At 36.9% G+C, this 16,277-nt stretch overlaps 2 protein-coding genes across 8 annotated transcripts in view; both read right to left on the reverse strand.

The window, feature by feature from the left end:
• The window catches only part of dip2bb (disco-interacting protein 2 homolog Bb), a 29,747-nt gene extending 25,559 nt beyond the window's left edge, over window positions 1–4,188 (reverse strand). For 2 of the 5 annotated variants that reach the window (XM_043241078.1, XM_043241077.1), the window contains exon 1: window positions 3,875–4,173. In XM_043241078.1, coding sequence (XP_043097013.1) covers window positions 3,875–3,959 — 85 coding nt within the window. In that variant the 5' untranslated portion in view covers window positions 3,960–4,173. Of the gene's footprint in view, window positions 1–3,874 lie in introns of all 5 variants that reach the window. The other 3 variants (XM_043241075.1, XM_043241074.1, XM_043241079.1) reach the window with 2 other exon arrangements.
• Window positions 4,189–5,155: 967 nt separating this feature from the next.
• atf7b (activating transcription factor 7b) lies at window positions 5,156–14,586 on the reverse strand. 3 transcript variants are annotated; one of them, XM_043242596.1, is made up of 12 exons: window positions 14,364–14,586; window positions 12,937–13,012; window positions 12,483–12,579; window positions 11,717–11,847; window positions 11,438–11,596; window positions 11,192–11,346; window positions 10,830–10,923; window positions 9,159–9,278; window positions 8,880–8,975; window positions 8,468–8,656; window positions 7,477–7,579; window positions 5,156–7,361 (listed from the first exon to the last, which is right to left on the reverse strand). In XM_043242596.1, the coding sequence occupies exons 2-12, from the start codon at window positions 12,982–12,984 to the stop codon at window positions 7,174–7,176; spliced, it is 1,380 nt and encodes a 459-aa protein (XP_043098531.1). In that variant the 5' UTR covers window positions 12,985–13,012; window positions 14,364–14,586; the 3' UTR covers window positions 5,156–7,173. The 3 variants fall into 3 exon arrangements, with proteins under 3 accessions (XP_043098531.1, XP_043098532.1, XP_043098533.1); XM_043242597.1 differs by lacking the exon at window positions 14,364–14,586 and adding an exon at window positions 13,373–13,586; XM_043242598.1 differs by lacking the exon at window positions 8,880–8,975 and having other exon boundaries at window positions 14,364–14,584.
• Between the last annotated feature and the right edge of the window lie 1,691 nt (window positions 14,587–16,277).

Below are 16,277 nucleotides of genomic sequence, written 5' to 3' on the forward strand. Positions count from 1 at the left end.
AAAAGATATTAACTATTAACATGTCCTGTGTGACGTGCACTTAAAGCGAGCTAGCTAGAGAAACCAGGAGAGTTTTTTTTTTTCAAAGGAGACAACAAACATGGTGGGGAAAAAGGAGAATACAGAGGAGATAGTGGGAGAGACAGCGCAACATGTCAGAAAGCCTGCTGTGAATCATGGGTAAATGAGTGTATTTGCTTCTCAATGCTCTGTGACCTAGATTAGAGTAATCTTTCTCTCTTTCTGTTTTGTCCCTAGGTCTCTCTCTCCCACTCTATCTCTTTCTCTCTTTTTCTTTACAACTCAGAAAGCCTGCCTGTCCTCCTACAGTCACAGTGGGCGCTTCAGCTACTGAGGTTACCTGAACAGATGCACACAATCAGACATTATACAGCTGGTCCGAGCCTCTTTAGTTTAAGTATATGCTGACCAGCTATGGAAGAGGATTTCCACACACACACACACACACACACACACACACACACACACACACACACACATACACACACACAGCTCATTTGATCAGCTTAAGTGCATAAAAGCGTCTGAGTATGTGCTGGGAATTCAAGCAGAGATCACGACTGCTCAGCCCTGATGCTTTCAATGGTGCTCATTGTGTGTGAGTGTGTCACAACCTCGTATCTCCACCCCTCTTCCTCTGTCATGAAGACACACACACACACAGAAACAAACTATTTCATTCACAACACACGTACTTTACAAATAATGAACGCATGATGATGGTTTCTCATCTCCTGTCTTGTTACTATAAACAAATACTTGCGCAAAAGTAATTACTTTAACATACAAATACATACTCAGTAAATATCTGTTATGACTTAATTTGTAGAAAATGTGTGCGAGATATTGTAATTCCTGGCTACATACATTTAAATGCATACAAATTTTTATGTATATTTAAGGATATTTTAAAATGCAATTTTAAGCCTATTTGTATAATTTAGCTTGAGAATTAAAATGCTTTGTCTGCTTGGCCACTACAAATATAGGTATTTTAGCAACATATTTTAAATGGAGTATATGCAAGAACATTTCATATTTAATATTAATCCTTTTTGTATTATTCACAAAGTTACACAATTTTTTTTTCAACTGGCACATTGTAAGCAATTATGTAGCAATTTTTGCTACATATTATAAATGTATGGATGTCATATGGATGATAGGATATTATTATTACAATTTAAGACCATTTGTATAATTTACAGGGCTCAATAATAAAAAACTTTTTCTGCCCGGGAGAAATGTTGCAGAAGTAAAATAAGCAGTAAATGTACAGCCCAAAAGGGAGAGATCTACGATCTATAAATCAATCATTCATACCATCCTAAGCCACATGTAGGGGTTCAATGTAAAAGAAAACATATCCAATTCAGTCATATTTTACAGTCATATTTTGATAGAAACAAATGTGCTAATATTGTCATAATACATTATTCCGCTATTAAAACAGTAAATGGCCCACATTAACTTAGCAGCCTAGAAATAACACTAGCTCTATAATTTATTGTTGTCAAATATATGGCTATAACTACACTACTACAATGTCTGAACCCAAACAGGGTCTTTGAGCAGTGAGCTGGAAGTAGCCATACTCCCACTGGTCCTTCAAAGACCGAAAGAGCCTTTCATTGTGACCTTTTCTTTGTGCTGTCATCTATACAGTCATTAGTGCAAAGGAAAGACGATATGGGTGTGATGCTAAACATATGCTCATATTCATGACAAACATTACTCTAAAGCAAACCTCGGTACTTAGTCAGTTTTGGTTGTATTTTAAAGGCTGCAGGCATCGCCTGTCTAAGAGCCAAAAAGTGAGGACTGTAGGTGGGGACTGTGAATCGTGCCAGGACTGCATTGTGGGCTTTGAGAAACAGATATACGCATAAACATTTATATATATATATATATATATATATATATATATATATATATATATATATATATATATATATATATATATATATATATATAAAGCCAACCACTAGGAAATTAAAAACATAAAACACAGAAAGGGATAAGCATACATGTGTTTGCAAAACTGCATCAGCAAGATGATGTATGTTTTTGGTCATAAAATCCAAAAACACATGACAATAGTAAGTGAAGCCAAAAGCAAACTAGCCCATCAATTGCAATCTGCCTCCAGGTGCTCTCTTGATTTGCTGTGTGGGAGATGTACTGAGAATCAGTGCAGCACTGATAGCAGATCAGCTGTTATTTCAAACGATTCTCTGGTGCAATGATGAACGAGAATCTCTTTTCATATTTCGGTAATGCTGTTTAAGATATTGTTTTGCTCTTCTGAATCTTTCATACACCGCTGCTGAAAGGCTTATATAACACATAAGGATGACTAAACACACACACGCAAACAAACAGAGCCCCTTCTGCAGTGAATCACAATGACAATAACGGCACATTAAATGTAAACAACCACACATACATATCTGTGTTTTAAATCTGTAGTGTATTTCTGATTCAGTTCATACTGAAGACCATTTAAGACGCTAAATAAAGACAAAGAGTTTTTGTGAATTTTATACATGTGCATACAGCCTATATGTTACAGGCATGATATTGAAGCTACATATTCAAAGGCATGGAAAAAGTTTCACATGCGACACTAGTCCACTTGCCAAGTTCCATTGTCTGAGTGAGCTTTTTACATGTCTTGTGGCAAGCTGTTTTAGCATTTATTCCATAAAACCAATATTTACCAATACTTATTGTAATCTAGAAATGTAATTCAGTAGTGCCTAGCATTTTCTTTACATTTGCAGCTGTTACTAGCAATTACTGGATAGTAAATTTCAAATTTAGCAAATTCTAGTGGTCGCAAATATTTAATAATGGTCTTTTTTGTGGTATTGGAAGTGAATTTCTGTTTACTGGTCTGTATTTATTTAATAAAATTGAATAAGACTTAACACATGATAAATACTGATATTGTGTGATTAGAATAAATACTATCAGTAACTATTTCAACTATTTATTATTAACTAAATGACAGGTCGTTGTAAAATACTATTGAAAAAAATAGCAAAGGAATATGTAAAAATAAATACTAGACATTATGGGATTACTTACAAGTAATATAAAGTAAAATAAATAACAGTAAGGACATTTTCATTCTAAGGAATAAATGTTACAGTGGCTTGCCATACATGACCTCTCATTGAATCTTATATGGGTGTTGATTGTTTATATAGGAAAAAATTGTTTAGTTCTATTAATAGCACTGTCAATGTGTCAAATAGTACACTCGTTAATAAAGCAACAAGATGTTAGTTATCGTTTACCCATAAAGAGAGCACCCATTATATTAACTGCTATATATATAGTGTAATATTACAAAAGCTATTGTTTTCAAACAGCATTATTTTTCAGTGTCAGATTAAGCAAAGACTAAATATACAACTAACACTGAATACTACTAGTTGACGGAATCTGTATGAAGTATGAAGAGACACGCATGCAGAATAATCGTGGCCTGTAAATAATCATATAAATACGTCCAGCGCGCTTCAGAGGCTCGGTGTTTATGCTTTGCGCAATGTAACCGTAAATAATGAAACATATGAGACTAATGTCAGGACAATTAAAGGGCAAAACAAAGCGGAAGAGCCGTTTAAAATGCGGATAAATGCGAGGCTGAACCAGTAAGATGCAGAAAAAGAGGTCAGTATGTTTCCGTGAGCGGCGGCGACATTGAAGCATCATCATCACGGAACCTGTGTGTGTGGATGCTCTTATTGAGGATGCGAGACCGAGCCTGTCAATTCAGCACACAGCCGTCTAAACGCACGCGTCGCAACAAGGAAGGACGAGCCGTTGTTGTTTAAAGGCTTACCCTCCGACAGCTCCAGGTCCAGCTCAGCGAGCTGCTCCCGGACCTCTTGAGGGAGAGCGGACACATCCACACCGCGCTCCGCCATTACGGCCCGAAACCGGGGGGGAAGAACGGCGCAGAACGGTTTACCGACAACGAACACGCCCGTGTCCTCCTCACAGTGAAAAACAAATGGTATCAGACGGCAGACCGAGCTCCATCATCTCCGCCATGCCGAGAGAGAAATCCCAGCCGATGGGAAGAGTCACATGACCAGCGCTCGGGATGAGGAGTCTGAGCCTGTGCGCTGAAGCCGCGGCGGTTTTGCACCCTCTGGTGTGGTGAGAGAGAATCTGTATCTAATGGTGTCTCTTCAATTCAAGCACTTCAAGTTATGTTTTTTCTCTCCTCGAAACATAAAATACTGTCGTTTTATTTACTCACCTTTCGTGAAACAAAAGCAGACGGTTAGAAGAAGCTGATATTTTTTTATACAACATACCAAGTCCGTCAAGAAGATGGAAAACACCACATAGAAACATTTGTGGTCATAAAGCTTACAAAATGTGTTACGGGATTTCTACTTTTAACATATCATAACATATCAACAAACTATAAGCCATCAAATGAAGAGTCACTAAGGGAATGTCAGTTTATATCATGTAGATTTTTTTTTTTCTCAGAAAGTTTTTTTCACTCTTTGAAACTATACATTTAATATTATTTTACTGTAAAATCTCATTGAAGTCTGATCACGTCTGTTACAGTTTTTAATAAATATATAGCAAAGGTACTTAAGCAATGAACAGGTTCTTACTGTTACAGTTTTATAGTATTTGGTCACACTTTATATTTAGGTGGCCTTAACTACTTGCATCAAAAAATAAGTATTAAAAATAAGTAAAAACAATGTACTTATTGTGGTCATACTGTATTGCAAAACACATTTGCTGCTATTACAGGTAAGGTTAGGGACAGGTTTGGTGGTGTGGGTAGGTTTAAGGGTGGGTTAAAGTGTAAGGGATGGGTCAACATTATAAATATAAATAAAATTACATATAGGTATTTTTAAAAATATAATTACAATGTAAAAGAATGTACGTACACAATAAGTGCATTGTACAATTTGATAAATTTAAATGCAAGCACACAGTAGTTAAGGTCACTTAATATAAAGTGGGACACTTTTTTTCCTGCAAAATTAGATTACATTTTTACAAAGATATTTTTTTTAATTTAAGCAACATGTCCTACTTGTGTACATAATTCATTGTAAACAGTATTTTACACATGGACAATGTACAAGGTTTATATGGTTTATAATATATCAGTCACGCTGATAAACAGCACAATGCATATGCAGCTCATTCAAGCTATTCCACACAGAGCAGTCACGCACACAAATCCCACCGTACCGACTCTATATACACAGAGGAAAACAACACCTTCACAACAAGATGAGAAATATTGCAGAAAACCAGCTCAATGCATCTCATTGAATTTACAAGAGGCTAGAGTTCCAACGATGTTTAATTATAACATATCTTAAGGACCGTTTCAGTTAGTCAATATCATACAGTAAGCAATGTTTGTACGCCGACACTCATTTCATATTTACAGCTCTAGTTTAAGGGCTTCACTTACACATTACACAATTTTGGGATCAGTGAGTTATACACACCGTGGAAAGCAGTACGTTCTACATCCAAATAAGATAAATCCAGATGCAAGGAAGGTCAGTGACAGAAACTGATATGGCAGATTGGATCATTAACAAAATAAAAAAAACAAACGACAAAAAAAAAAATACGATATAAACTACACATCATCTAATCAATGAGTAGAAAAAAGATGCCACTGTCCACAATCTAATGAAGACAATTTCCTCTACATAAGAAAAGTTATGCTTTGGTAAATCATAATTATAAGAATAAAAAAAGTATCAAGGACATTAAACTGTAACAAAAAAAATTGACTTTTTATGCAATTTTGACTTTGTATTCCATAATTATGACTGTATCTCACATTTTTAACTTCCAGGTCAGTGGCATTGATTTATCACTGCACGTTTTTTTTTCCTTATGTAGCAGAAATTAGCTTCTACTTGATATAAAAGCCAAGCTTAAACTAACACAGATTATCCTAATTTAAAAAAGCGTTCAGGCATGAACTGTGTAATGGAATACAACTCAATAAGTTATGTATTAGTTATGCGCGCCAGACGAAATTCATTCAGGGTGGCCAAATGTGAGTCTTTCAGGCCACAACAAAGAAATAACAATGTTTTATTTCTATAACACCATCCTATCACGTATTCAAAAGCATTTCAACCAATTTGAAACAAGACTTCACATTCATAGCCGGGTTAGTTAACTACTGTACATTCACAAAACGCAAGCACAAGTCATTACGTGTGAGTTTTTGTGCGTGAGTTCCCTGTTATGAGACCAGATGCACTTCAACTTTGGGGTCTAACCTCTAATGAAAAAGGATTTATGTATTTTGGTTAAAGATACCTATAATTCAGCAGAGCATATCATAATCATACTGATCTAAAACATGTCCACGTGGTTACGCTACCCGTTATATCCATTATGCAGACAAAGCAATAACGATATTTAAATATAAAAATATATTTTCTCTCCATTCTTAAGCGATTGAGAGTCCATTCTGCGGTGCCAGGTTATGCTAATGTGAGAGAGACACGATCTTCACCAAAATAGCAACAGAAGCACGGACCTGAGAGAAATTACTTTAGATACGACAGTAAAATTAAGACAGCGAGGAAAAGCGAGAAAGAGAAACTGGGAGAGATGGGAAAAGCGCATGTATGAGATAGCGTCACCAAGTGCGAAAGTAGGTGTTAAACTTATCTGCATAGTGTAGTAATCGTCTTTCTAATGTGGCCAGAATCATGCAACGAATCGTTATATTAGAAAACCATTGAATAAAACGCAAAATAATTAAAAAATACCTGCAAACGAGACAAATATCAACTCAATGCATTAGTGAGAAGATCTATACAAGTATATGTAAAGGTGTATTTTATAGAGATGACAGAAGAGACTTCATTTCCACAGCGGTGCTTCCTAGCCTGTGCAGTCTGACAGGGGCGTCCTTATGATGTCACTACTTGGCCTCGGGGAGAGTCTGTGATAGGCTACGGGTGAGCAGGGTGTGGTCAGAGCGCGGTAACATCGGTTCCCATTTGTCACATGAGAGCATTTACAAAAACACCAGAACTGACAGTTCGAGGGGAAAAAGGTAGATTCGCTCCTTTGAGAGTATATTTAGTTCCCATCGGCTGAACGACATGCTCATCATCTGGATGTGGGTTGCGATTGGGAGGAAACATCTCCAGCTGCGTTACTCCACTGACCCGAACCCATTCCCGCTAAAACAGCAACAGCCTCTGCCGCACGCACGCTCAGACCGTTAACCGACACCGGAGCCGGTACTGACACGGGCATCACCAACGCCGACGCTGAACTCTCATCCACTCCTGCAGCTGAAGGGAGAGAAACGGGGGGGAAGGATGAATTTGACGTATATGCCATTCTGGATAAAGAAAATATGTTGAACATGTGGGGGAGGAGAATGATGATGATCAATAGATGATCTACCGAGATATGCTTTTTTCTGCATTGCAGTAACAGGGCAGTCTTTATGGGCCAACAGCAACTCCTTCAGACGCGTCACCTCAGTCCTCAGCAGAGAAACTTCACTCTGTCGAGCACAATTACACGACGGTCAAGAAAGTCTTATCAAAGTGCACGAAGGTCATTTTTTAATATACCATCTCTGCTTAGCATGTAAATCTCTTGTATGATATTCATCTTTTAAAGTCAAACTCAACCCCTTGCTCGATTCTTTTTTTTTTTTTTTTTTTCCAATTATATAAAATGTAAAAATTCCTGGCTACATGTACTCCATTAAGTTAACTGAAACTTGTTAGAGCACTTATGCACATCATTGCTCTTTTGATTATGATTGCTTTGTAAGTTACTTTGTATAAAAAGCACCTGCTAAATATCTAAAAGTAAATGTTAAAAAAACTGGACACAGCAACATTGGCTCAACCAATGGCATAATATAATATACTGTTCTACAATTTGGGGTTAGTAAGATTTAGTTTTTGAACAAAAATATAGTAAACAGTGAAAGTGTAGAGTATCATTCGAATTTTAAATATCCGTTTTATATTTGAGTACATTTTAAATTGTAATGTATTTCTGTAATGGCAAAGCTGAATTTTCAGCAGCAATAACTTCAGTCTTCAGTGTCACAAGATCCTTCAGAAATCATTCTAACACTGATTTAATGCTCAGGATTTAAACTTATTATGATTATCAATATTGAAAACGGCTGTCCTGCTTAATACTGTTGTGGAAACCGTGATTATTTTATTTTTGTATCAATAGAAAAATCTAAAGAAAAGCATTCATTTGAAATAGAAATTTACAATGTAAAAAAAAAAAAAAGCCACTTCTGGTCAATTTCAAGCATTCTTGTTAAATAAAAAAGTACAATTATTTTTAATCTTACTGACCCCAAACAGTAATGACAATTTTAACAATGATTTTATTTCCTTTTCACTCTGTCCGTCTGACTCACAGTGAGTGTAACATTAGCAGTAGCTAACTCCTCAGCGCGCTTCTCCAGGGCATTGACCCACACTTTCCGTTTTTGCCGGCAACGGGAAGCAGCAGCTCTGTTCCGTTCAAGAAAACGACGCCTGCGCTCGTCCGGCTCAATATCTGCTCCTCGTCGCCTACGGCCTCCTTTTGGTGGAGCAGGGGACACCTGCAAGATATTGCTTGAGCTGTCAAATACACTGAGAACGTAAGCACATGACAACAGTGATATAGTGTATACTGATATATAATGCTTTAGTTGAGCTTATTCACTATAAGATATCCCATTCAACCTATTAATTTAACGGGTGAATTACTTCACAAATCCTATTCAAAAAGAACAGGCAAATGCTAGTATATATGTAACACAGGCATGAGATGTCTGTGAGCACCTGTGGTTGAGCAGGTGATGGTGTCTCAGTCTGATCTGTTTTTTGTATTGGTGCTGGTCCACTAGGACTCTGCTGAGATAGTGCTGCTTTTAGCCTCTAGATGGAGACAGATCCCATACACAAACACAAGGAAACACCACAACATGTAATTTAATGCTCAAAACCCGTGCGCTACATTTTTTTAGTACCTTAAATTGTTACATAATAAGCCCATTGTTAAGCATTTATACCTAAGTAAACACTGAGTGCTTGCGTGGGTGTATGTGCGCGAATTCTCACCGTCTTGGCATCCGAGTGTGTACTGTATCCAGACGGAGAGGAGGAGCCACTGCTGCTCCCACCAATAGGAGGGCCTGGAATCCCTGGGATATTGGGCACTGGGTTTGATGATCTGGCAAGCTATATATACACACACATAACAACACAAGCTTAACATACTATAAACACAAAGCGTAGAGACAAATACAAAACAGATGTGAGCTTGTTTTGAGGGTCATATTGCTGGAAATGTCATCACAGAAACTGTAAAGGTAATAGTAAATGAATGATGTCTGTGGGAGGTTTTGACACATGGAGATGTACTATATACTTTCATATTCATTTAGTCAATTGCATTTAAAATAATCTGCATATTTAGAAATGATTTAGGTTTAACACATTGAATGCATTCTTGCATTAAAACAGCTGAACAGAGCGCAATGGGACGCATGCATTTTGAACTATTTTTAACTTGACATGCTGATGGTGCAAGAAGCTGGGAAAAAACTTAAAAACAGCAAATTCAAGAATACACATTCACCCATAAGGTTAACAGATATTCCACAAATATTTGAGCTAAATAACTTCTTGCTGTTAACTGCTATTAACTGAAACAAAGTGTTTGTAAACAAGTGTTTCATGGACATATTAGAAATGAAATGCATGCTAAATTAAATTCATATAATACTATAAAATTATATTTAAATATTATTTGTAAAGTTTATTTTTGCCTGAAATTAAGGAATTATGGGCAATATTCATAAAAAATATTTTGCTTAATGTCTGTCATGGATTAATAATTGGCAACAAAATGCCAGTAGAAGGCAGCAATTCCTTGTTTTAATTAATGATCGATTGAATCATTCGTTTAAAACGACTGAATCAATACAAAAAAAGAAGGGCCTGTGTCCCAATGTGCATACTAGCCATCTTAAATTCTGTGTGATATTAGTAGTTTTGAATATTTAGGGAGGGTGGATAGTAGGCTATACACATTGGGACGCAGGGAGTGTGTCCATCTGAACTGACGGTAGATTCACTGGATCACTCGATTCTTTCAAAAACAGATTTATTCAAGGAACAGTACATGTTTCTCTATGCTATTATATAAAATTAATAGTTTATTTTGCACATGTGCTGATATTTAGAAAAGTACATTGTGCAATGAATATAAACCAAAAACCCATACATAGTGTGACAAGATCCTTCAGAAATCATTGTAACACTGATTTAATGCTCATGATTTAAGACTTGTTGTATATATATATATATATATATATATATATATATATATATATATATATATATATATATATATATATATAGCAATAACTTCAGAACCACAAAGAAATTTGCAGAATAAAATTAAGAAGACTTGCTTGGAGTTTGAGCACTTGTTCTGATTGGCCAATCACTTATTTAATTTGTGAAATTAACAATCAATTTCAACATTTCATGTGCATACATTTTACGTAATACACAAAATCAATAATCCACGGAAATATAAGTGGGGCATGGTGGTTTTTACAGAGGGGATGCTTTTTGTAAATAATTTTTTTTTCGACAAGAGGGATGCCATCCTACCGCACCCCCTTTCAATTTGAGCCCTGCTTATAACTATAGCCTTTTATATAATAAAACCAATACAGTAAAAAAGTTGTCCATAATGAGCACATGTGTGAAATCTCATACCGATATGACTGAAGTCTGCCCTGGACTGGGCAGCAGAGGAACAGTTTGACCATTTGGAAGCTGCATCAGCATGGGAAAAGAACCAGACGGTGAACTGAAAAGAGTCATAGAGGTACTATTTTAGGACATTTTTCCTCACACAGAGTGAGGAAGCAGAGGTGTGAACAACACTGAAATGACTCATGCAATTAAAAAAAAAAAAAGAGGTTTTAACTCGGAGGAGTGAATCTGCTTCACTGTTGAGGATGAACACTGCCCATCTCAAAGTCAGGCTTTTGAATTCATTTAGTTGGTTCAACACCTACAATGCATAAAAAAAGGCTTTTTGAGATGAAGTGCCCTCTGGACTAGAGCGTTTGTACCTGAGTCTGTTTGACGGAGGGGTCCTGGTAATGACAGAGGTGGGAGAGGGCTGAGTTGGGTTCATGGCGTCGAATCCTTGGTGAAGGGGGAGTGAGCCTGGGCGCACTATGGTTGGTGTAGGGGTGGAACTTGCTGCAGTTCGTGGAGGAACATCCTGAAAATTCAGATACACAACATTTTTATATGCACAACGAAAACAACAACTGTAAATACTGTAATCAATCTAGCCCCAAATTCAAATTCACCTTGGCTTTCCTCATAGAAATAGGCTCTTTTGCCATTGCAACTGTATCTTTGCTGTTTGTCATGCTGGAGGCAGAGTCTGGGCTGTCTGGAGGGGAGGAGTCAATCTCAAGAGGCCCCTCCCTCTCTTTAACCTCTGTGGGTGTCTGTAGAGCTGGAAGCTTTGAGGTTCAAGATAACAAATTCATTAAAAAAAAAAGTGTGTCAACCTGCGTATATAAAAGTTTATCCTTTTAATAATTTAAACTTTGATTATTTTAATTGATTATTTGAAATCTTACCGTGCCCTTAATTCTCCTCTCCTCCTCCTCCTGTGTTTTGCGAAGATCTTGCTCAAAGGAGCCAGCCAGCTCACTAAACAAACCCACCTCCTCACAATTCTTAAGAAACCGTGTTGGAGTGGGTGTCTGATCTACACACACACACACACACACACACACATACATGCGTTTGACTATTAGTGAGGACACTGCATGGACTTTCATTGATTTTCTATCAGGTTAATGATATCTTCTATCCCCTTAAACCCACCTCTCACAGAAAACATGTGCAAAACTTGTCAGTTCAAGCCTTTTAAACTAATGAGGTCTGGTAAAATGTCCTCACTAGTGGGTTGTCATTATTTCATTATAAGCGAGGTCATTTGGCCCCCTCAATAGTATAGTTAAACAAGTACACGCAGAATTAGCAACAAATACAAACAGTCTAAGAGCGGGTAACTACTGTATCAAATTTAGTAAAAAATGTAATGTAGATGTACTTAAATGTAGTACAACAGCACTTTTCTGTCAACTGATACTTTATTTGCTCAAGCTCTTCTAAAGCAGAATGGATTCTGCCTTATCTGTTAAAACACAAAGGAACTATATTGTTGGAATCCTTTCAAGAATAATGCTTTTGATAAAAAAAAACAGCCAATCAGAATCTACTTGACTTTAAAAGCACTCAAACATTTAAAACATTAGAGAACATAACTTAGGCACATTAACATTATTTCTGGTGTAAACAGGTCTTAACACAAGCACTCAATGACAAATTGACACAGACCTGCTATAATAACTGTGTCTGTTCTAGCTTGTCCGAACTTCAGCGTCATCTCATGCTTATGTTTGTGCACTGCCAAATGGTCCTCATTGGTGAACCTCTGACATGAGAGAAACAGAGTAACGTGCATTAAGTTATCAGTCAATTTGCGTCTCATCCTAATTCAAATCAGATGGAAGCTAGAAACAGTGAAGCGGTGGATGATATCAGGCCATCTGTTGTTTTGATGACGGCTTATGTTATCCAGTTATGCAGTGCTATGGGAGCCTCTTACAGTTGCTCTGTGGAAGCAGGGATTAAAACAGCTGGTTTGATTTTAGAATAAAAGTTTGGGGCAACAATCTGCTTCTCACCCCCCAAAAAAAGATTCCTATACCTTATTATACACCTTATGCTGAAAAAACAGGGATAACATAAAAAGGAGACTTTAAGACTAATGCAAGAAAATAGCTCTTACCTGTCCACAGCCTGGGGCAGTGCAGACAAAAGGTCGATCGTCTCCCATTTTAGATCAACTACTTCCTGTGTCACTTCTAAACACCATCCAAAAAAGAAGAGTTATGATTGATCTTTTGAGACCCCGGACTTTTTCAAAACCTAATTTCTATTCATCTCACATTTCTGACAGTCATCTGACCACAAACCCCTTATTTTAAAGAATCCCTGCCAAACTTTGCATTTGAAATGTTGTACAGTCTCTTGACAGATGACAGGAATCCAGACTTCATTGCAGCAGAGAGGCCTGCTGGGTTCAACTGATTGCATAATGTGCGTGATGGTTACATGATAAGACGCTTTCAATTGACTATTGTCTGAGATCATCCCTGTTTAAAGAACATTTCCGCTAAATTAAACCCGCTTCAACCCAATAGCTTTGTCACACCAACACATACCGCTAGCTAGCATGCGTTTCCTCTGTAAGCCATATTCCAGAATGATCTATACAGTAAAATCGCTCCACACTAGTATGCAATAAAGCCATAACAACCGTTTTAACGAAACGAAAACGTGTCGGAGGATTTGTCGCACTCCTGGCGCGCTGTGTGTTTCGTTTAAAAGGTTCTTACTTAGCGCTGTCCGATTCGTAAACGAATCGCTCTTTTAAATCGAATCTTTTGACTGAACCGGTTCACAAAACAAGTCCGAATGATTCGCCCACGAATCGGACTGAATCAATGGAGCTGAGAGTAGGAGCATTTGAATTGAGCCATAATGAAAAAACAAAAATTACTTTAATGTTACACTTAAAATGTATCGTAGATATATTTACGACATAATTGCGTGGCTGCTTTACGAACACATGCTAAAACGTTAGTAGAATATGTCAAGTAAAATATTTAAGGTTCTATACAGCTGTTTTAAAACAACTGAAACAAGACACACTGATATGTATAATTATTTATATCAAAAAGTTGACAAACCAGTGACCACAAGATGACGCAATTACGTGGTAGCATACGTAATATCCGAGTCATTTTACTCCGTTTTTTTAAAGCAAAATGTCCAAAAGAATCGATTCGCGGAAACGAGTCGGACTTCCCATCACTAAGCTAAAAGGCTAATGCTAACCACACATGAGCCAACAGGCTGTAACACCCCATTTACACTGATTTCGAGCGACACGAAGGGACAAAACAAGAACACTCCCATTCCATTAAACGAAGCTACAATGCCTGGGCCTTAGATTATAACCGATGGTTATAATTGGAGTGTTCTAATTGTGTCGCGGCTCGTGCAGTGTACACACGGAGCTCATGACACCTCCACCATTAGCGCTATCAGTGCTGCTACACTTCAAGTCGCTAATTGCAATGTATCAGATAATCCAAATGTGTTGCGTGTCACCTGTTCATCAGCCAAGGGTTTCAGTGTTTACAAACTTACCCTGCTCCTCCCTCTCTCGCTCGTTCCCTCTCTCCGCGTTCCCACCTTTGGAACTCCTTCATCCAGCTTGCTCGCAATATGTAAATCTCGCGATATGCTGAGGTAACACTCAAAACCAGATTTAAGTCGTTACGTAACAGATTTGGGGCCGTTGTGAAAATTCCGCTCTCAAACCTGTCCCGTGGACCCAACCACTGCACATTTTGTATGTCTCCCTCACAGGCCACACCTAGCTCATGTCTCGCAGACTCTACTAATGAGCTGATAGGTCGAGTCAGGTGTGTTAAATGGGAGAGACATACAAAACATGCAATGATTGGGGGTTCCCTGGACACACTTTAGGGATCTCTGTGGTGCACACCTAACGTGACAAAGCCCTTACGTTTTTCAAGAACTTCACAGAATGATAACCATTAACTCTAGGCTTTAATCTTTAAATGACATAAAATGGCAAATCAAATGTTCACATTTTCAGTCAAGTTCAATTAAATTAATACACTGGGATCGATTACTAAAGAACATCCAAGTTGGGGTTTGAAAAAACAAAAGCAACAGCCAAAATGAAGAATACAATAACCAGTTAATCGGTTTGGGACCAATAAAATCAATCCCTAATAGCATGATCTTCCCTATATTTAAGCTAATGATTGATTAATTAAACATTTAAAAAAAAAAAAAAAAAAAAAACAGGTAAAGAAAGTTACAAGGGTTTTAGAATACAAAGAATTTATTACTTTTGTTATACAAAGCCTATAAAATCCTAAAATACTCAGGATCATTTAATATTGGTTAATAACAATAAAAAAAATGCATTTTTTACAAGATGTTCAAGAATGAAAGTCAAACGCAGATTAAAATCATTTTATCATTTATTTTTTCTTTCATTTTCTTTTTTCTCTTCATTTAACATCTACAATATCATCCAAAACACTTCACTCAGCAGTTGCTATGTCTACCCCCCCTTATAATTAAAAAGAAGTTCAATACTTTTCTTTTTTTGTTTTTTTTTTTTTGGCTAAAGACTTGCTACTCGTAACTGCACCATTTCATGTCTAAAAAGCTTACAGCCTACACAGGTTATAAGATTAGCAACAAAACATAATACATTTCATTTCACCAACCGGTTATGAATCAAATCCATTAATTCAGGTAAAAGAATAAAAAAATAAAACCAGGTCCACTGATTTTTTTTCTAGTTTTAGTGGCACAGCTTCAACATAATTTGCGCCGAAAGATAATATTGCTGAAAATAAAAATCTGAAAACATCTTAAACTAACAACACACGTTAGGGCAAAAAAGCCACACTACTCAAAGAAACAGTCAACTTAAAATAAATTAAAACAAAACTGATGCATGAACTCTCCCTCCAAAGTTTTGTTTAAAACAGTCAAATAGAAAGTAGGGGATTTTGAGAAATTATACATAGGACACCTTTATAAAGGTTCTACACACAGTTTCATAAAACTAAAACATACATTACTCAACTCACTTAATCATGCTTTCAACCACTCACTCATTAAACAGTGGCCCTGCACATGGCAGAATGATAAGAGAGGAGTGAGGGAGGAGCTACCGCATTTAAACAGTACTTCCTGAGATTGTCTCTCTGCTGATTTGACTTTGGTCTGGATCTGTGCACAGTCCATCCATACATGTGAACAAGTCCATAAGGAAGGGACAAAAACAAATTGAGGAGAGAATTATGCATTACAGCGTCACTGATTAACCTTTTTTAAACATTCAAATATACATTAACTGAAACTTAAGACCCTTAAACAGTTTACCGTGGTTGCTGAACTGAAAAGGCTATACAAAAAAAAAAAAAAAAAAAAAAGAAATCCTACAGTAAGCATTGGACAAAATTAGCAGTCATACACATCACCGATTTCCTCTGAGGTCCTGAGTTCCCTCTC

Source organism: Puntigrus tetrazona, chromosome 6 (assembly GCF_018831695.1).
Source record: "Puntigrus tetrazona isolate hp1 chromosome 6, ASM1883169v1, whole genome shotgun sequence".
Lineage (NCBI taxonomy): Eukaryota > Metazoa > Chordata > Actinopteri > Cypriniformes > Cyprinidae > Puntigrus > Puntigrus tetrazona.